We start from the raw sequence: 21,407 nt of genomic DNA on the forward strand, positions 1-21,407 counted from the left end.
CATATAAAGGCTGTGACTGTATACCTTACTCGGGTCACTTATCAATGATAAACCCCATAGACAGTGTTAATGGGCGGCAGATTTGTATTTACCCCAAGCCTTTGGGAATCATTTCTTGTGTATATTTTGTCCGTAGACTCTGCTAACCATGGCGAATCGTGTCAGGTGTTGTCTGGTGTCGTATAGGGCTGTAACTTATCTGTTTCCAGCTACACACGAACGATACCCATCCTGATAAACCCAGTTAAGAGTTATCTTAATCAAGAGTACAATGTTTAACTGCCAAAGCTTCAAGGCACCAAAATGTGTTCGTAACGTACTGGACAAGGTTATAAAGCCACAAACAAAATGATTTCAACTGTATTTTGGACACTTATTGCAACACCAGCTAAATAAATAAATAAATAAATAAAAAAATAAAACGGAGAATTCTGTGTGCTATTCTGAATGCTAAAGAACCGCAAAAGTCTTCAAGTAACGTCAGTATGATTCGATGTAGTATTTACCATTACATTGTTAAGTAAATCAAAAAAAAATGATATCCCATTGTGCGCGCCTAAATAAAGTTCTTTGTGCTATCCGTTAAAATAAAGTCATGGTTTAGATTAAAGCAACACTGATTACACTCCTTCCAAAGCTATATTAAATATATCGTGCGTTCCAAATACTACTGGCAGCAAGCCATGATCGATATTTACAATATTGACAAGTTGGATATTTAAAGTGTTTTTAATCTTTGTATTGTTGCCTAACGTCATATAAATCGCATAGATATCTTGTAGTAATGAAGGAGTCACTTTCAAAACTTCGTGTTTGATTTTTAAATTTTAGCGAGCAAAACCACATGGAACATTTAGCTTAAGTTGTTTACAGATAAACGACAACGTACTGCAGACTTTTCGACTTGGATTGCGTAACTGTGGTAAACAAAACTGAGTTATCTTTTAAAGTTAAAGCGTTTATTAGATATCCTCTTTTATTCCAAGACCCTGGGGCTCCATGAAGTCGCTGATGTTTGTACCGCGAAACCGATGGCCAACTGTAATTTGTTGGGCCAAAAGTAGTTAGAATGACACAAAAAATGGGTAAATTGCTGAATTCGGACATGGATTGACATGGTAAATGTATCATAGCGCTTCTACATAAACATCATCAAATCTAGTCTGTGCCGATTACAACAAGGTATGAGGTTATCCAGGGAAAGTCTAAAAAAACACTGGCAAAACTGAAACTATTACAAATTCAGTTGTTTTAACATAGAGGTATTTAAACTTTCTGGCCTGAGTCGACACTACCCATCTGCATGCCGAAGATAAACGGCAAACATTTGCTACGTTAGCGTTTTAATCACTGCGCAGTGCACAAGAAAAAACAGTCAGTGTCAGAAACCCAAGCTCAAAGGGAGGGCACAGACACGTTATGTCGCTGAAGAAATATGTGGTTGATTTCACATTGCGTTGTTGTCATTTCATTGTATGTTAAACGTGATCACAACATAGCATTTTGAGTAATTGCAGATCAGTGACTTCTAATAGATTGCAAATAACATCAATGCATTTTTTTTTATCTAGTTCTGGTAAAGTCATGGTGCTTGGGGTGTAATTTGCTACTGACTATGCATTTACATGAACAGTGTAAAATGAGCATATAGAATGAATCAACGTTAACATTATTGATACATTATTGATTTTATTTCATTATAGTTATTGTGTTTAAGCAGATTGTTATGGGAAATATACGCCGTCAACTCGCTCTGCAAGGCTGGGATAAGATGGATTCATTGATATCAGTCTTAGAAAAGACGAATTCTAGCAAAGTATTTTTGTAAGTCGATACATCATATATGGCGAAGACGATATATTCCCTGCTTGTCTATTTTGCACTATTAAGTTAGCAAGCTGGACGAGCACTACCAGATGAAATTCAAACGAGTTCGGGAAAATCATACTGAGCATAAACTTGCTGTGCCTGTTAGACTACTCAATGATGTGCATTTCACCAGTGTTATTTTAGCATTATTTGATTTCTTAAAATATATTTATTCTGATTAATTTCGTAGGCGTCTGTGTTCTAATGAATGATGCACGCCAGTGATTGGACTCGGCCAATCCAGTTGAACTTTAACTGATATTTACAGATTTCTGTGATTTCCACTGACTAGCTTTCAATTGGTAAATTGGTGTGCCAATCATAAGACACAGTACAAGAACATGAAGATTAGCGAGTGTCTACCTGTACTCTGATTACACGCAGCCATAAGTCGCTGACACAAATATTTCTGTATTCCTTTATTTGATTGGCTGATTGGGGTCATTTGCTAATTATTAACATCTAGGAAACTCCTAACAGACGCGCCTATCTGTCAGGCTGGGCAGAGAAAATGCTGTTTGTATTCTATTAACAATAAGGTCATTGTTTCGTCTCTGTATCATTAGATATACAGTACTACTAATCTACCTGTTGCGACTTTTCAGTGTTTAAACCAACAAAAGCAAGTGGAAATTTCCCAGTAAGTCAGTTGGTACATCACACGCCTGAGCATGTCTCTCAAGAAACAAAGGTCAATCTGCTGAGTACACGAATGTCTTAAATTGGCAGGGGCTAAAGATTGTCAGTTACTGAAATCATCTAATATACTTGCAATCTATCAGAAAAAAAGTGAGAGAAATACCCGCGTTCTGCCCATATCACCTTTTCTTCTAGGAAAAAAGTGTTTAATCCGTCTGAGTGGGTGTTACGTTGCCAAGGTTTTATCTCAGGTGTGGCCTCAAGCCAAACATAATGATAAGCCAGGGACAGAGAGTTGATAAAAAGATGTTATTTGTCTGACATTAACTCAAATTAGACAATCCTGATTTGAAACAAAAATGTGCTGGCACATGGTGATACATGGCTGCCCTAATCTTTGTCTTTGTTTTTGTCTCCTCTTGGCCCATATAACTTTTTTTATCTGACACTTTTCTTCTGTATGATATGACGATATGCCTGATCCCTTCAAGTGGCGTTTGCTGATGTTGGTAATGGGCTAAGATCTCAGGGAAGTTCAAAAAGTGCTGAGAGAATGTATGTGTGGATATTTTGCGGCTGTTGGCAAAAGAACAAAGCCAAACAAAAACCAGGCTTATTTCCATTAATTTATCCCCGTGTTTCCATCACACTGACTCCAGCCTTCAGTTATCATGATTAACGTCTGTCGGTCATTACACAATTCATTTAAAAATAACGTTCTACATTTCACATCAATCTTATATATGGGTAACTCTTGTGACTATACTCCTTACAACAGAATAAGTCCTCAGATTCAGATTTTTATATAATTTTTCTAAACTTCAAGACTAGTGAACCAACCTATAGGCTCTATAAAATGCAGAATACGTGGTAGCGCATTTCAGCAGATCAGGAGTTTTAAAGTGGCTATACCAGAGATTGTTGCAAGAATTCCATATTCACAAGTCGAACCAAAGTTTCCTTATTTACCAAGAACGGTTGAAGTTATTTCATGTTAGTCAGTAACAGACTCTCAAATTTACAATTTATAGTGTTAAAATGATTATAAAAAATTGAATGGAACCCCCAGTGTAAATTTTGAAATTTTGTTCCCTTTTTTTGAACGGATAAACTTGCACAGACGAGAATGATATTTTGTGAAAGGTAATTGTCTGGTCTGTTCTTAGCTAATACGAACAGTTTGAATGGATTTGCGCTGACCGAGTTTTTGACAAACGCACCGCACTACCATGCCAGTACGAGCTGGACTTGAACTCCCACCAACCGCATTGGCACCCTAGCTTCTATGTCACGGCGGTCCACTGCATAGGTAATAAAAAGCCCCTTTGTTCATGAAAGCCGCCCTCGCTGTGGCTGTTGAGCTGGAAGTCTAGCTCGCCTTGTAACATGGAAAAGCGTAAGTGCCGCCCTGCGATTGATCCCTTCGGAAATCTCTCGATTAATTAGCTTGCGCATTTGCCGTTGTTACGTGTTTGTTGCCCTCTAAGTTCGTTGTGGTACAAAGATTTTGATTGGTGTTTTACGCCGTACTCAAGAATATTTCACTTATACGACGGCGGCCAGCATTGTGGTGCATTGTGGTGCGTGGAAACCGGGAAACCCACGACCATCCGCTGACAGACCTTCCCACTTACAACCGGAGAGGAAGCCAGCATGAGCTGGACTTGAACTCACAGCATTGGTGAGAGGCTCCTGGGTCATTACGCTGCGCTAGCGCGCTAACCGACTGAGCCACGGAGGCCCCTGGTACAAAGATGGTGTGCGTTCACAGAGTTGCGTGAACGCTGGAATGTATTTCTTAAACCGGAAAATTTGTCGTTCAGTGAGTTTTGTACGATGCTCGTCCAGCAAAATGACAAGACACACACCAAACTATAGTGGACACCATGTACTTAAAGATGCCAAACCTTTTAATGCAGTGCGTTTTCCACTAGTATAAAAAGGAAATAGAATGTAGTCAATTTATAGTGCATATTCCAAACACACATTGGAAGTTATAAAGGCTTGAGGTCTTACCTATGGTAACTTAATATGAGCAATAATGGTACATTACTATCATTATTCAATATGCTCCGATATTTGTTTAATTTACTCTACACACTTGTGTCCGTTTGCCTTCAATGCCAAGACAGCCTTCTGAGATTGAAGATAATCTATCGGAAACTCTGGCAAGGTTTAGTAACCTGTATTTGTGTAATTTGTTTTATGGAGAAATGTAGCCAACCTTATTTATCGTACGCGATTTCTAAGGAATTCCATTTATGGCGATTGGCCTGCGGTCGGCTTATCTTCAATAGCCTTTCTAAGACTCCGCTTCCACTTATCGTCCCGACAGTTCACATTTTCACATCAGCCTAGACCCTTGGATCGCGTCACTACAGCTTGATAAGACCGGGGGATTTAGGACAGCCCGAGGGTTCCGAGCCGCAGGCGCTTAATGGGGCGATCGTCATAAGTGATAGTCCGTCAAACAGGCCTTAGTCCGGCCAATAGAGGAGGATGGCGGCAGAAACCCACTTGGGATCCAGTCCACGGCTGTTTACCCAAACATTGGCGATTCGCTTGGAGTCGGGTCAAATCATCCCCGATTATCTTAATAGTTTGATTCTGTTGTGAACGCAGACGGAAACTGGACAAGATGGCCGGATGCTAACTCCCAAATAATCCGACCCTCTTCACCTCTACCCGACCCGCAGCTCCACAAGTGCCCTCTGTGCTTTATCAGTTAGTGTACCAGAAATGCGCGGACGATTTCAGGACAGGTTCAACGAATTTATAGTTTTCATCACACTTCATGTAAATCGCAAGAGATACCTGGGAAGCCACAACTGACCTCATACCATGTACATGTACTTCTAAGGCCATTACCATGCTTTCAGTCTCCATTTTCCCACATGTTCTATATGTACTTGTATGATTCTGCATTTTATACATTGCTTCAATATTGGATGCGTTGTTTTATACTGCAGCTCTGTATACTTTGACAAAAACAATGAGCGACACACCAATGACACTAATTAACAATAACGGAACATCTAAACTACAACATTTCCAGCATATTAACAGGTCGCTTTTTAATAAATTCATTTCTCTGATTTGTTCTTTGTGAATGACTCTAATTCCATTAACTGCTTTCTGGATCTCCTTTTTTCTCTCTTTTGTTTTAGCTGTTAAAACTCACACGGAACCTATTTTACGCGTAATCGAAAGACAAAATGTTTTTTTCTCAACTGCTTAAAACACGCAAATTGCCAATACGACCTTACAATTAATATACCGACTGTTCACTGAGGTAAACATTTAATACAAGGAAGCAAAACAAGATGACCATTCGTAAGAAATCCCATCCTGTTTGTCTACAGAGCATTACCTTATCGGAACCATTATAAAGGTTAAAATACAACAACACACAGTGAAGCAGCAAGTGGCATAAGTAAATTTTTACTGACCTATTGGTGTTTGCACATAAAAACAGGCAAATATATGAACTTTGGACTCAGTCAGCACCCACTGTCGGTCGGTGTGTTTAAGTACGTACAGTGAGCGCCCACAGTCTGTCGGTGTGTTTAAGTACGTACAGTCAGCACCCACTGTCAGTCAGTGTGTTTGAGTACATAGAGTCAGCACCCACTGTCGGCCGGTGTGTTTAAGTACGTAGAGTCGGCGCCCACTGTCGGTCGGTGTGTTTGAATACGTACAGTTAATGTGCACTGTCGGTCTGTGTGTTTGAATACGTACAGTTAGTGTGCACTGTCGGTCGGTGTGTTTGAATACGTACAGTTAGCGCCCACTGTCGGTCAGTGTGTTTGAATACGTACAGTTAGTGTGCACTGTCGGTCAGTGTGTTTGAATACGTACAGTCAGCGTCCACTGTCAGTCAATGTGTTTGAATACGTACAGTTAGCGTGCACTGTTGGTCGGTGTGTTTGAGTACGCACAAATAACTCATTTCATTATTTCGGAACACCTCATCGATCTATCTCCGAATACATGCTTACCCTTAGAGTTTCAACTGTTCAAACATATATATTAGGTTAACTGTATACATTATAACATTCCACTGAAGTTAATTTTCACTTGGAGTATAATCGTTACATTAACTGGGCTTAAATGCCAAACGTTCTTTCTGACAACAGCAAGTTTTCTCCAGAGTGTCCCCTAAGCAATCCCAATATGGCATAGACCTGCACATTTGTTGTATACACCACAATGGTATGTGTATGTGGGACTATTAGTATCATCACGTGATGTTGGTTTCATCAGAACTGACATCGTATTACTCATATCGATGCTTCATTCGTAATCAGTACTGAGGGGAATGTAACCTGACAAACAGCCAAGTATCTCCTGACCAACTGTTCAACAGCGCTTTACAATAAATCCAGTCAGGCTGTTGTTGTGGCCCATGGAGAGCGGCTCACGATTTGTATCAAATGTGTCACGACCACAATGTTGCGTGGCCGTAATATTTGGTTGGCGTTACTTACGCAACACAGTTACTACATGGTGATATCGATCAATCGTCCCCCGCCTATTTTCATTGTTCCCATTGTCCCTTGTCATGCAGGCCCATTCACTAGTTGCATGAAAATCCCGTTATGAACAACGTGTATCGTCTAAGGCTGCCTGGCAGGAAAGCATGCTGAACTGGATGATCTCCAAAAAGATAGACGTATGAGCAGCCAGTCGGTAATCGTTCCATTACTTCAACTCACTTGCTCATTTGCAAAAATAAGATGCTTTGGTTAACAATTGTCGAGGAAACATGGTATCTGAAAAGCGGATCTAACCGCTTTAGCACATCTGGATTTTCTGTCATTCTGCCAAACTGTCTGAAGCTTCGCATGCGTGCACTGTAATACTAAGACCTGAATTTGGATATTGTCAATCAGATTCAAGGTCGTTTAGTTTTACGGCGTTTTTGAGAGATTGTGTGTTAGTTACACAGAATGTTTCACAACTGTTATTTTTTCTAACTGTTATAAGAGCTTCTTTCTTTTTCCCCTGACCTCCTCCAACCCAAAGCAGATTTCCTTTATACCGGTTATTCCCATTTCAGACTGTTTCTCGTTTGGCCATACAGCTTTCTCCAATTAACCAACATGTCATGCTCCATGCCAGTCCTCGTGGTTTCTATGGTGGTAAAAGAAGCTTTTTCTTGGTTGACTCCCGTTTTCATTCTGGCCAGTTCTCGCTATACTGCCAGTGGGTGGAAGAGATGTTTTGTCTTGGGCATATGGTTCTTTTCAGGGTGCCGATCTGATGTGAACGGGTAAAACTTTATACAGCGAATTTAAATCTGAACTCAACCAAGTGCAAAGACAAAGTGCACTCGATTTGAAACACTGGTATTACTTTATATTTTTGAGGAGGCCTATTAGTCTTATGTCATTTTTTATGTCTTTCTCTATTTTCAGGCGAAGAACAAAATAATCATGCTAAAGGTGCTCAGAGATTTGAAGAGCAAAGGATCCAATTTCCGACCGATCTCAGATGAAGCTGCCAGAAAACGTATTGCCAAAGACAAGTCTACGGACGTAAGTACTCCTGGTATATTATGTTGAGACAAGACTACGGACGTAAGTACTGCTGGTATATTATGCCGAGACAAGACTACGGACGTAAGTACTGCTGGTATATTATGCTGAGGCAAGTCTACGGACGTAAGTACTGCTGGTATATTATGCCGAGACAAGACTACGGACGTAAGTGCTGCTGGTATATTATGCTGAGGCAAGTCTATGGACGTAAGTACTGCTGGTATATTATGCCGAGACAAGACTACGGACGTAAGTACTGCTGGTATATTATGCTGAGACAAGTCTACGGACGTAAGGGGACAGAGAGGGGATTATAGCAAGCGCCCTTTATGCCGACAAGCATGCCCAAACTGTAGAGTTTGCTTAAACGCCAATTCCTTGGCAACAGTGAACATACACTTTGATCACCAGGATCATGCGTGTATTTTAGAATATAAAATCAATGCGCGACTGTCTTTGAGACTGTATCACATGTTTTCAAATTGATAGTACAGCCAGTTCTTCCATTGTGTCTTTGAGATATAACGGGTATTATCCGACATTGAACAGTATGTCGCCAGTGTCAACAGTGGAATGCTTCTTTTATGCAATTTGTTTGTTAACACAATGTGCATGTGATACGCAAACCATCCATCAGTTTTCTGATTTGTTTACCTAATCTAAGATGTTACCTTTCTTAGAATTATCGATTTTAAGTACATAATGCAAAAGACTACAGCATGCCGAGTAATAGCAGTCACGAGAGTGACAGCTGGGAAAGTGTCACACGCAACCGGTGAAATACGATCGCCTGCCAATTGACCTTTTTTGTGGTTTCGTTACGACACATCACAGTTTCCTCCCACCATAATTCTTGCCGCCGTCGTATAAGTGAAATGTTCTTGAGTACAACATAAAATACCAACCATATAAATAAATAAATAAATAAATAAATGAATAAGACATAACATTTAATAAGGAGTCATACAAAGACAATGCCGAGGAACCAGACCTTGAGAAATCATAGTCCACCAGCAGGGTTATGATTAATGTAGGCGTAAAACATAAATTTAAAACGCGGGAAAGATTGGGAACAAAATGTAGAACGGTTATGATTCTTTAGCTTGAAATTGATAAAAAAACATGAGATAAATATACACTTACATCCATACTATTGAAAAAAGTGTTTACGTCTTGATATGCCTTCTTCGTTTAAAACGAATGGGACAACGTTTCTAGTGTGATGTTTTCATACTGCTTTACGTGTGGGTTTGATTCATTGCCATTTTTCTAATGGAAACGTTTGTATTTGTACTGCACTATAGAGTATCAAGACAAACACAACCAGTAACAAAGATGAAGAACTGTCAGCGGCGGAAGAAGGAACGGCTCCACCCTCAAAACTCGGATCCAAACCGAAATTCATCATACTCCACTATTCGCCTTTTAAAGCCGTTTGGGATTGGATTATCCTGTTCCTGGTTTTATATACAGCTGTGTTTACGCCCTATTCGGTGGCCTTCTTGTTGAATGAAGAAGAAATCAAAATGAAGTTGAATCGCGAGAGTAGCACGAGGAACAAGCACGCTGAGACCAGTCGGGCAGATCCTCTGGTGATCATAGACCTCATTGTGGACATCATGTTCATTGTGGATATTTTGATCAACTTTCGAACCACATACGTCCACATGGGAGAGGTTGTGGCCGACCCTCAGAAAATCGCCATTCATTATGTGAAAGGCTGGTTTGTGATTGATACCATTGCTGCGATACCATTCGATCTGCTCCTGTTCGGCTCGGGAACCAGTGACGTAAGTATGAGAATATTTCACACAGATCTAGACACACATCCACCGCCACTCTCAGTGACAAAGTCAGGGGCCGATTGCACAGACTTATTTGAGGCTACCGACAAACTTTAAAATATGATTTTAGAGCTTATTTGTGAGTCCAATAAATTAAAGTTTTATCCACCTTATCAGTGTTACAGGAAAACAAATGTGTCAAATTTTCGACCTTCAGTCTTAATAAAAAAACACTGTGACAAGGTTTTAAGTTATAGCTGAAGGCCAAAATGATTTTGTGGAATCTGTGATTGCTCTCCTACTGTATGCTGATTGGTCGTTATCTAGGTCTGCATGTCAGGCACTGGCACGGGCAAAGGTTTACACAATCGAACTCCAGTTACTTCGTTTTGCTCCATCCACATATATCTGTCGGCGGTTATATATGTAAAATGTCTTTGAGTACGGCGTTAAACACTAATAAAATATATAAATACGCAAAAAAAAACATGATGTTAAGAATAAATAAAAAACAGATATGGTAAACCGGATCTGGACAAACCGGATCGGGGACCAATCGAATTCTTTCTTAGGATCTGACGAAGGTTTGACCCCTGCACTCAAAGGCCATCAGCCTAGCAGACAACAGCGTATCATAATGATTCCATTTCCGTTGTTGTTATTTACGTATTAGGAATCTGCGGAACAGCATTATGAGTGTTGTGAGTTGGAACAAATACACAAGTAAAAAGATTGATACATAGGAACCATCTTCGTTGTTGTTTCAGACAATGACAGCTACGGGAGTGTTGAAAACCGCCAGATTGTTACGACTTCTCCGTGTCTTGCGCAGACTTGACCAGTACTCAGAGTACGGAGCGGCGGTCCTGCTACTTTTAATGGTGTCCTTCACGCTGATTGGTCACTGGCTGGCCTGCATATTTTACGCTATAGCCAATGTGGAGAGACTTCACTTGCACGCGAAGATTGGTTGGTTAGACACCTTGGCCGATCAAGTGGGACATCCTTACATGGCGAACGATTCATTGAGCGGTCCAACGATACGATCAAAGTACATTACGTCACTGTATTTCACGTTTACGACACTGACAAGTATTGGCTTCGGAAATATAGCCCCTAATACAAATGCTGAAAAAATCTTCGCCATCTTCGCTATGATGCTGGGGTGTAAGTATTGCATAACTTTTTCACATTTATCTTGTGATCGTATCACGGAAGATATGGTGCTAGATAGCGTGTCTGCTTAATAAACGGTAGCTCCGAGGTTCAATTCAGAATCGAGTCACATGCCTATCTAAGATTTATATATCGGTAATCTTTGTACTGCCTTGATTTACTCTCAACGTAAATAGAATAGACCAAGAACTTGTTGAGCCATTGTCATTATAGTGTGACTGGCTGAGAAGTCGTGTCTGTTGTCTCCAGCATGGGGTTCCAGGACTATCAATATGTTGGATTCATTCCAGTCCGCCATGTACAAGCCATGCCCTTTCATCTAACTCTGATACGATTGATGAAAAATCTCCACTGTGACGACAATGAACTGAAGGTCATTCAGATGTTATGATTGAATGATTCACTTGCTGGCTCACCTGAAACTGAAACATACATGCATGTAAAAGAAATACATCTACCTCAATGGATCCCACAGGGATTTGAACTCAGATCCCCTGAATCCAAACCAAGCGCTGCACCTACTGAGCTGAACAGAATTTCAAGCCAATGCCTGCTGCAGAAAAAGGTGATGCTGTTGTTACACATGGTAACATGGTATACGCCCTGTTAAGATAAAGTTCCAGATCCCCCCCCCCCCCCGCCCACCTCACTCCCTTCCCCCCTTTTTCACACTGGTCGTCACGAAATAGAAAAAAGATTTAGAAATCGGCATTACACAACATTCAAACAAAGCAAGGCCTTTGAGGCACAGCACCGGTTGACCGCGTTCAGTCCAGGCGTGCCTAATGGGCGTTTTGTCGACTTGCTTTATTTCTAGAAGGCACGAAATTTTTGGCATTGCGACAAATGGATGCTTCTATCTTAGCATTACGGCTTCCGCTTGCTTCCAGGTAGACCCGACTACTGCATTAACATCTTAGATTCTGGGCGAGTTTTTTGACTGAAACACTGCGCCTGGGGCCGTAAAACATCATTAGAGGGAGCCGTGCGAGTAATGGCGACTGTCAATTCCTTCCAGACGCTTTTGTTTACTGTCGCCATTACAGCACTACCGGCTATTCGTCTGATTTTGCCGGCAGTGCCCTTTAGAACCCGTCCAAATACTCCTCTGGTCTCTCTTATAATCTCGCGTGGATACGGAAAATCTGGCGGTTTATGGCGGCTAGATGGAAACAAATCTCTCTACTTCCATTTTTAGTTCTGCTTTATTTCTTGCCATTCAGTGTATAGTAAAGTGTTCCACCAATACACGTGTGCCCAACGTGGTGTTATATGTAATATATGCTATTTAAACACCACGTCATACAGCATATTCTATTATAGCTGTTCATATATAATGATAGTTCGTTTACATTTTTGAATAACACCGGAACAGGGAATATAGACGATGTATGTCAATTAAATTATTGATTTATTTGTTTATTTGAGTGGTGTTTTTCGCCATACTCAAGCATATTTCACTTAAACGACGGCGGTCAGCATTATGGTGGAAGAAAACCGGGCAGAACCCGCTGTAAACCCACGACCATCCGCAGGTTGCTGTTTCTTCCCACGTGCGGCAGGAGAGGAATCCAGCACGAGCTGAACTCACAGCGACCGCGTTGGTTAGAGGCTCCAGAGTCATTACGCTTCCAACTGAGCCACGAAGGGCTCCTAACTGTATTGAAACTGAATCACAACTTTTAATTCGAATTTCGAAATGCAGCCCAACTAGATTCACCTGCACGTCATGCAAGAGGGCGGTTTTGTTTTTGTTGTTGTTTTTTTTTTGTTGTTTTTTGTTTTTTTTCTCCTTACAATCTCAGTTTTGAAAAAAACAGGAACCAGCGCTTTATCATTCAGGTGGCGTGATGCAATCCAAATGGTTTAATGCAGCTTGTGACTTGTCCAGCATATTCGTTTCTTTATTAAACTGCCAAAGAGAAAGAAGTTTTTTCTGAAAAAAAAAATGAGATATCAGGAATGTCTTAATACATCCCTCTTATTAGAATTATTTTCTTTGTCGGGGCAAACACTTCTCAAATATTTTTTTAATATTACTTTAGTCTACACTGTTATAATTCTAAGAACACTTAGTTACGTTATTTCTAGAACCCTACCAACGAAATACCAAACGCTTGTTTTCTTTCGGAAGTTTACTCTCCAGATCTGCTGCTGAAAATGTATTTTCTCAGTTAAGAAATTTGAAATAAAAAGAACCATGCTGTTCATTTTCGCTATCCCCCATAGTATTTTTTTTTTCAAGCATATTACATTTGTTTACCGTTTATTTTTTTGTTTTAATTTGATTGGAGTTTTACGCCGTAGAGTTAAGAATATTTGACTGATACGACGGCGGTAGGAATCGGTTTTGTCGGTAGGAATCCAAACAGAGCCCGAGGAAAACAGATGGCCACCTTCAAACCTTGCCACGTATATATACAACCCGATAGGGGGCCACATTGAAGAAGTGTTATTACTTTCTTACTAGATATTTCTCTTTTTTGTCAACAGCTCTACTCAGCGCCGCCATCTTCGGAAACGTTTCTTCCATCATGTTAAGGTTGTACCAAGGGACCGACGAATACCACGAAAAGTCTCAAAGCATTAAAGAGTTCATCAATTTTCACCACATTCCCAAATCCCTCGCCAATCGACTTTACGAATCATTCCAGCACGCATGGTCCTATACAAACGGTATAGACATGAACAACGTGAGTATGAACGCTTATAATGTTTTCAAATCCTCGCCACCTTTATAATTTCTTATGTTACCGAATAACATAGACAGTCATTCTGTAAGAACAAAAACAGATGGGTACGGCGTTAAATATTAACAATACACTCCAGTGCACGTGGACAATTTTACGACCTTACAATACCGTACTTTTTGTTTATGTGATTTTGTTGTGAATGGTACTCAAGAACCTTTCACTAATACGACGGTGGCCATCATCATGATGTTAAGGCGCCCAACGGTAATTAACGTATATATCTCCTATTTAATTGATGTTTTACGCCGAATTCATCAATTTTCCACTTGTTGAAGTTAGTCGAATATAAGGTTGAATGATAACTAAAATACCCGGAGGTAACTTTTATTAAAAACGTGGCAATTTTAAGCCACGGGGGAACATGGCGGGAGCTGGACTCGAGCTTGAGACCACCTTCCGCCGATCGAAAGTGGCGGGATCAGGGCGTCATTTGAAATCCACTGAGCCAGGGTAAGTCCCGACATTACAGCTTTCTTTGGACAAGTTGATCGGGAAGACAGGCTGTCTGGCTAAGGTTTACTGGGTGATTTAGTTAATCGATTTGCGAATTAGGAATCAATAAAGAATTCATTAGTCACTGAAGTGGCTTCAATCCGCTTTGGGCGGCGAACGTCTGGCAGGCTACAACCGCGTGATATCCTGAAATACTACAGCGCGAACTTCCTACTACTGCAGGCACCTCGCCTCTCCTCAGAGTTATAACAGTAGTCAACCGGAATGATGTAATCCGCTCAACCTTATAACACTGGTGCCTGATCCAATGACTCAGAGCCATTCGTCCTGCTTAACGGCATTTCCTGTGGCCTAAACCGTCAGACGTTCTCACGATGAAGCGGAAGTGCTACTACCGGTCAGAATGAAATCGATTACGGACCTCACTGCATCGCCGCAACTCTCCTTGACAACTACGGAAATGTCTTTTCCGATTCGCATTCGGTTGGGCGATTCTCCAGTGTCACAGGAGGGTTACGTAATCACAGGAGTGTTATGTAACCACTAGGATTAACAGAGGCTGAAGTTATTTTAACACAGGATGCAGACGTCATCTAATTTCCCATTTATTTATCTACTGACGTACAATAGCCCTGACAATTCTTTAAAATCGTGATGGGGCCTCCGTGCCTCACTTGGTTAGCGATAGCCACTCACCAATGCGGTCTCTGTGACTTCGAGTCCAGCTTAGACTGGCTTCCCCTCCGGCCGTACGTGGGTAGGTCTCCCAGCAACCTGCGGATGGTCTTGGGCTTTCACCGGGCCCTGCCTGATTTCCTTTATTTATTGAACAAATAAATCAAATAAATAAATTAAACTTGGGAAAGCCCTTTTCCACTCAGAAGACACTACACCATAACAGCCTTTGACATTGGGTACGAAATATTGCCTTCAAACCTCCCAAGTAACGTACCAAAAAGTTCAAGGATCTCCTAACTTTTCCGCCAAAAGAAAAAGTAAAGGTAGATATACACATTGAAAGGAAAACGTCAGAGAGGAATTGCTAGTTTTAACCAAAAGTTGTAACCTAATTTAAAGTCTTAAATATATATGCATTGCATCATTAAAATGTTGCCAGCTGTTTATGCTCTCTATGCTGTTGTAAATCTATTACAATTTCAGCCATCTGAGCATTCATCTTCAAATGCTTTACTTTTTAAAGAAGATTAAAAATGTTCGACTTAAGCCCGAAATTGCTTTTTTAAGCAGGCCCTAAGACAGGCCCTATCAAAAACATCACCCACCTCAGAGAATAATTTGAAAAATAAACGCCAGTACAAGCTTTAAAAAAGTAACACCCACCTTACGAAATATTAATCGAAACGCAGGGGTTAAATTAGCTGACTCTGATAGTGTTCAGGACAAAACAAGGACAAGAAACGTCCAGAGCTTTGTAAATGAAGCCCGTTTAACGAGTTGTAAATGAACTAAGAAATAGGGTTTATTTACCAAGAAACAAGGTGACCCATTGTTCCACTGAAATGGTAAAAAGCAAATGTCAGACAACATCGTAATTTGCTTTCACTGTCGTATTTTAAGGCCACGTGTCAGATGTCTTCACACATCTCACCAAAATGCGAAAATGACATTTAGAGTCACCAATCAGCGTGAAAGCTATTACCGAATCAAGTGTTGACACAGTCTCCCCATGAACTACCTGATGCAATTATGAGATTTCCGTTGCACTCTTGTTTCCCAAAGCTGTCACATTAATTACATCTTGCCTAAAATAATTTGCGTCCAATATTCGTTTTGGCACGACTGTCTTCCTTGGGCTGTTCGGTTTTACATTCGTGGACGTCACTCTCAGTGCAGTTGTTTTGCGTGTGGTCGTATGTTCCTTTTATATCAGCAATTAAGCCATTAACTGAGCAATCGGAAATTCATTTTGCTGGCATATCTCCACAAGATGCAATAACAAGTACCGCAGCTGATGAAAATAATTCGTTTTTTTGTGATATTTAACCATGTCAATGTATTTAGCAAGTTAAGCTTCAAACTCCGTCAAATGTAATAACAAATGCCGTAGCTGAAAAAAGGTTTTTTCATTTCAAAAGAACGTTACAAATGGTATATTGCGTCTTAAAACTGTAACAAAGGTAATACTCGTAACGCCATTTACAGAAAAGATTTTGTATTCCGAGCCTCGTTCTGGGTCTAATATGGCGGTGTGATAGAGAACAGTGTTGTCGACCTTCCTGAAGAGGCGTGATCCTTTCTTTGTAAGAAAAATAATAAAACTGAATCATTTCAGTTTACCAACTGTGTCGTTTTGGGTAAAAAAAATCTACAGTATACATCACTGTATTTCTAAAGGAAATGCGTAGTCCTTAGGGAAACTTAATCAAATTTGTGATTAAATTCATTGTGTTTTATTTAACTGACGTTTAATGCCTTACCTAAGCATTCTTTACTAACATAAATACCCGTCAGGTTTATGGGGGTAGCCGCAGTCCTAGCGGTAGTACACCACCCTTTGCGAGGTACGTGACAAAACCCATGTTAATGTCATATCAAACGTTATGTAAGGCGTCAAAACAGACATTCGTATACCAACCGTGGATAAACCGGTCAATTCGGAAGTGGATTGGCATGGTAATTGTATCATAGCGCTACTGTGTAAACATAGTCAAATGTGACCTGCGCGATTAGAACAAGAAATGAGGTTGTACAGGGAGATACATGTTTTGTTATTGACAACTTGAATTCTAACATAGTACACATTTTGAAACACTATTTTCACACAGCTGCCTAGAATACCTTGTGCATTTCCAACGTCATTTAAAACTGTTGACCGCTTCTGTTTGCATGATTCCGTTCTACTTTTAGTATTTTATATGGTTTTTTAGTTCTTCGGTAATTTTTGGGAATTGGCCTGGTGATTATTGACCTGGAACTTCCACTTCGGTTGAACGCTGATCTATGATTGTCTTTTTGATGCATACATTAATAATGTTAACGTCGAGAGAATTCGTTCGCAGCATTGAAGCTATTACAAACTTCATGGTTTTACCACAGAGGTAATAAAACCTCAGCACCTAATATTACACTACCCATGTGTCTTTAGACGTACATTCCAAAGGCAAACGAGGGCCATTTGCTACATTGGTGTCAGTCGCCATTTGTTCTGATCAATCAGTCGAAAAAAACGTTTGTATATCAGCAGTCTACCGATATGGATGTTCCGTGGCAATGGCTGCTTTACCAATTTCCAAAAATTACTTTTAACACATGCGACCGAAGAGCTGAGAACTAACAGATGATGGAGGGTTGATGGAAAGGGAGTAGTAATTAACGTTGGTGGAAAGAGACAGGGAATGTTATATAGGTAAATTCATTCATCCATTCATTCTTTTTCCAAAGTATGCACCATGCAAGTTTGTAAGTTTTCGATAACATACTCATGTCCGTTGCGTTTTTGTTTCAATTGTAAATATATCCACAAACACAATATTATTTACACAATGAATATAGAGCCCTTAGCCCCGGGTAAAATCGAGCTAGCCACAGTTATGAAGCAGGATGCGTGCATGTATAGTGTCTCTGATCTTTGAGAGAGGAAAATTAAGCAAATGAGTAACTCAGTAGGCTTCTCGTGTTGCATTAGACCGTCACGTTGGATACATGAAATCAAACAAAATCGCCAAAGAGATACATAATTTATTATCGACCTTTGTTTATACTACCATGGTATACATGATCTGTATGAATGATCTAAATACGGATTTCACTAATTCACCTTGAACATGTCTTGCGCCATCATCGTTGAAAACTGCTGTCTGCTTCTATTTCTATGATTCCGTCATATTTTGGCACTTCATTTACTTTCTTAGTTCTTTGGTGGCTTGTGGTATACGTCGTTTTGGGAATTGGCCTTGCGATTGTTGACCTGGAACGTCCTTATTGGTTGACGTAATGAATACGAATGCCTGATTCGACGAATACATTAAATTTACCTTTCCACACCTTATGTCAATCAGCATGTATATTTAAATTGTCCTTCTAGGTATTGAAAGGCTTCCCAGAGTGTCTTCAAGCTGACATTTGTCTTCACCTAAACCGGAACCTTCTGCATAGCTGCGTGGCCTTCAAGGGTTCCAGCCCGGGTAAGTAGTTGTGTTCAATTCTTTGTGACTTTCAGTTAACATTTCATGTATGGACACCGAAAAAACGTCTGTAAGATTACTGCGCATGCAACATGTCATATGTATAGGTGCAAATTGCTCCATCTTATCCGAGAATCCTGTTAATAGCTGTAAGAGTTGCGGTTCTTATAACATAGGGAACAAAACCAGAGCAATGACGACAGTGTGATAGCAGTCAAATGGCCACGTGTAGCCCGGTAAACTACGGCCTCTTGTCAATTTACCTCAGTCACGGTTTAATTCTAACTGTTCATGTAAGTACCATAGCTTACGAAGATTTAGGTAAATAAAGAAAGGTCCAGTGAAGACATTTGAAGCCAACCGTCTAGAATTACTCAAAATGTTGCTTGTCTCACATTTAACATATAATCACACTAAAACAAACAGACCAGGCCTTGGGGATGCTTAGCCCATCTTTTTGAGGAAAGTTAAGAAATTAAAAAATTAAGAAATCAGAAATTAACGTACATCCCATTCCATCACAATGTTATGGGAGTTGTTGGTTCAGTACCATTCTCTTACAAAATGTTTTTTTTTTTTTGATTCCGCCTTGTTTTAAACGTATGTTTATTAAACAGGTGCACAGTAAGCCAGTGGCTAATAAGGCGTAGTATACAGCTATACAGGCATAAATTCGGATTCCACCTCCTTTTTTAATCACTGTTTCGTCTTTTGCTATATCTTTACAGGTTGTCTGCGAGCCTTGTCCATGAAATTTAAAACTACGCATGCGCCTCCAGGTGACACGCTGATACATCCTGGAGATATTTTAACCGCCATTTATTTTATAGCGCGTGGCTCCATAGAGATTCTGAATGACGACATTGTAATGGCCATATTAGGTAAGGAAATTAATCTTCATTCATGCAGTATTTCCTTTTTTTATTATGCATGTTTAGTGGCCAGTATACCATTGTTGAGAAATAGCCACGGGGCTAATAACAATTTTATGTAACAACACGCGTAAAATTTATTATTTTAACCTTTTGCTTTAAGCTTCCAATATGCACTCAGCATTTAAAGACATCCTTTCACTGCTACTCCTCTGATGGGAAACAATGATATAGTGATATAAACGGATTTAAGGTAACAATCATGTTTTCTAAGTAAGCCGGTAACCCGTTATGCTTATGTTTAATGCCAACAGCTCGTGGTTTATTACAACCATTAACAGTCAGCTGCGAAATGAGAAGACAAAAGATAATTTACAACGTTACATACATCCAGTGCAATTCATATCATTTTGTCTTTATGACAGCGCTGTTTACTGTTTTGCACAGAAACAAATATTCCATTCTTCGTGCTGACAGCGCTTATACAAGCAAAATGGTGACATGCAGTCATGAAAGTCATAAGAAAACCTATTTGGCCATTTACATTTGTCAAATTATGACATCCCGGTGGACGCGTTATGGCAGTCGATTTTTTTTGGACAATTTGATCCTGTTTTTACAAAGCTATTGCAACATTGCATGGGGCATAGTTACCATGATGTTAATCTTTATGATGTGTTGTCATGGGTTTTACTGCAGACACCTGCTATGATTACTTCTTAAAACACCAATCAACACAAATTTTCTAGTACGACATAAAAAAGTGTTCAAGCAGAAACACCCACACTAATAAAAGTGTAACGTGTTCAGCCACTATTATGGGGCTCTTGGTTCAACCCAAGCCTTCAAAAGGTGGACTGCCGTTTGACGTGGAAAAAAAAATGGTCTTCCGCGTTGGTTTTCTTAAGGTTCAGTTTGATTTTGTTTACGAACGAAATGATCAAATCTCTTGGTTTCTCTGCGAGCCAGTTAGCTTTTAAATGGATCGGTTAGTTTTCGAGGCAATTCAGTTACTTTCCTGTGAATCAACTGTCTTCTAAATGAGACGTCTTCGTTATGGGCCAGTTTATTTTTTATTGTTTCTACTAAATAAGCCGTTTAGTCGTCCGCTGAACGGCTCAGTTGACGACCACTTGAGCCAGATGGTTCACACTGAGTCAGTTGACTTCCGGTTATCTCGTTAACTTCTCAACAGTACGTGTTACCTTGTTCTGACAACATTGTGGTAGGTCGTACATGTAACATGTCATAGTGACACCACACATTGTGGTAGGTTGTACACGTAACATTTCATTGTGACACCACACATTGTAGTAGGCTGTACATGTAACATGTCATAGTGACACCACACATTGTGGTAGGCTGTACATATAACATATCACAGTGACACCACACATTGTGGTAGGTTGTAAATGTAACATGTCATAATTACACCACTCATTGTGGTAGGTTGTACATGTAACATGTCATAGTTACACCACTCACTGTGGTAGATTGCACATGTAACATGTCATAGTTACACCACTCATTGTGGTAGGTTGTACATGTAACATGTCATAGTCACACCACTCATTGTGGTAGGTTGTACATGTAACATGTCATAGTTACACCACTCATTGTGGTAGGCTGTACATGTAACATGTCATAGTTACACCACTCATTTTGGTAGGTTGTACATGTAACATGTCATAGTTACACCCCACATTGTTATAGATAATATCACCGTCATACCAGTATAACCTGTTAACTCTGAAATGAGTAACAAGAATTCATGAAACTGTGGACGACGTCACACAACATCAGAAGACATTACCTACATTTGCCAAAGACGACGTTGATGGGAAAACAATAGTGATGTCACTGGTTAATCATATCCTGTGTACGAATTGTTTAGCCTCTGTTTCTATGACATTGTTTAAACGTTCCTAGTGCCACATGAACATGCCATTTTTCATTGCCTTGCAGGTAGAGAAGATGTATTTGGTGAGGATATTCGTGAAACTCCTGGGGTGGGAAAGTCGCTGTACTGTGTACGGGCCCTGTCCTATTGTGACATCAACAAGATAGAGATCCACGACCTCACCGAAATCATGCGGACATACCCGGAATTTGCCGAGCGCTTCCTAACGACGTTTAACGTCACATTTAACCTGAAACACGTGAGGGTGCCTTTGGT

General features: G+C 40.1%; 1 protein-coding gene across 1 annotated transcript in view; it reads left to right on the forward strand.

Moving 5' to 3' along the window:
- The window catches only part of LOC135462990 (potassium voltage-gated channel subfamily H member 7-like), a 244,622-nt gene that overhangs the window by 217,235 nt on the left and 5,980 nt on the right, over positions 1-21,407 (forward strand). Inside the window, exons 3-9 of the mRNA XM_064740315.1 lie at positions 7,926-8,045; positions 9,353-9,838; positions 10,600-10,999; positions 13,502-13,701; positions 18,260-18,359; positions 19,088-19,240; positions 21,197-21,390. Of these exons, the coding sequence (XP_064596385.1) occupies positions 7,926-8,045; positions 9,353-9,838; positions 10,600-10,999; positions 13,502-13,701; positions 18,260-18,359; positions 19,088-19,240; positions 21,197-21,390 (1,653 nt within the window). The remainder of the gene's footprint in view (positions 1-7,925; positions 8,046-9,352; positions 9,839-10,599; positions 11,000-13,501; positions 13,702-18,259; positions 18,360-19,087; positions 19,241-21,196; positions 21,391-21,407) is intronic.

The sequence above is a fragment of the Liolophura sinensis genome, chromosome 2, assembly GCF_032854445.1.
Source record: "Liolophura sinensis isolate JHLJ2023 chromosome 2, CUHK_Ljap_v2, whole genome shotgun sequence".
In the NCBI taxonomy this organism is placed as follows: Eukaryota; Metazoa; Mollusca; class Polyplacophora; order Chitonida; family Chitonidae; genus Liolophura; species Liolophura sinensis.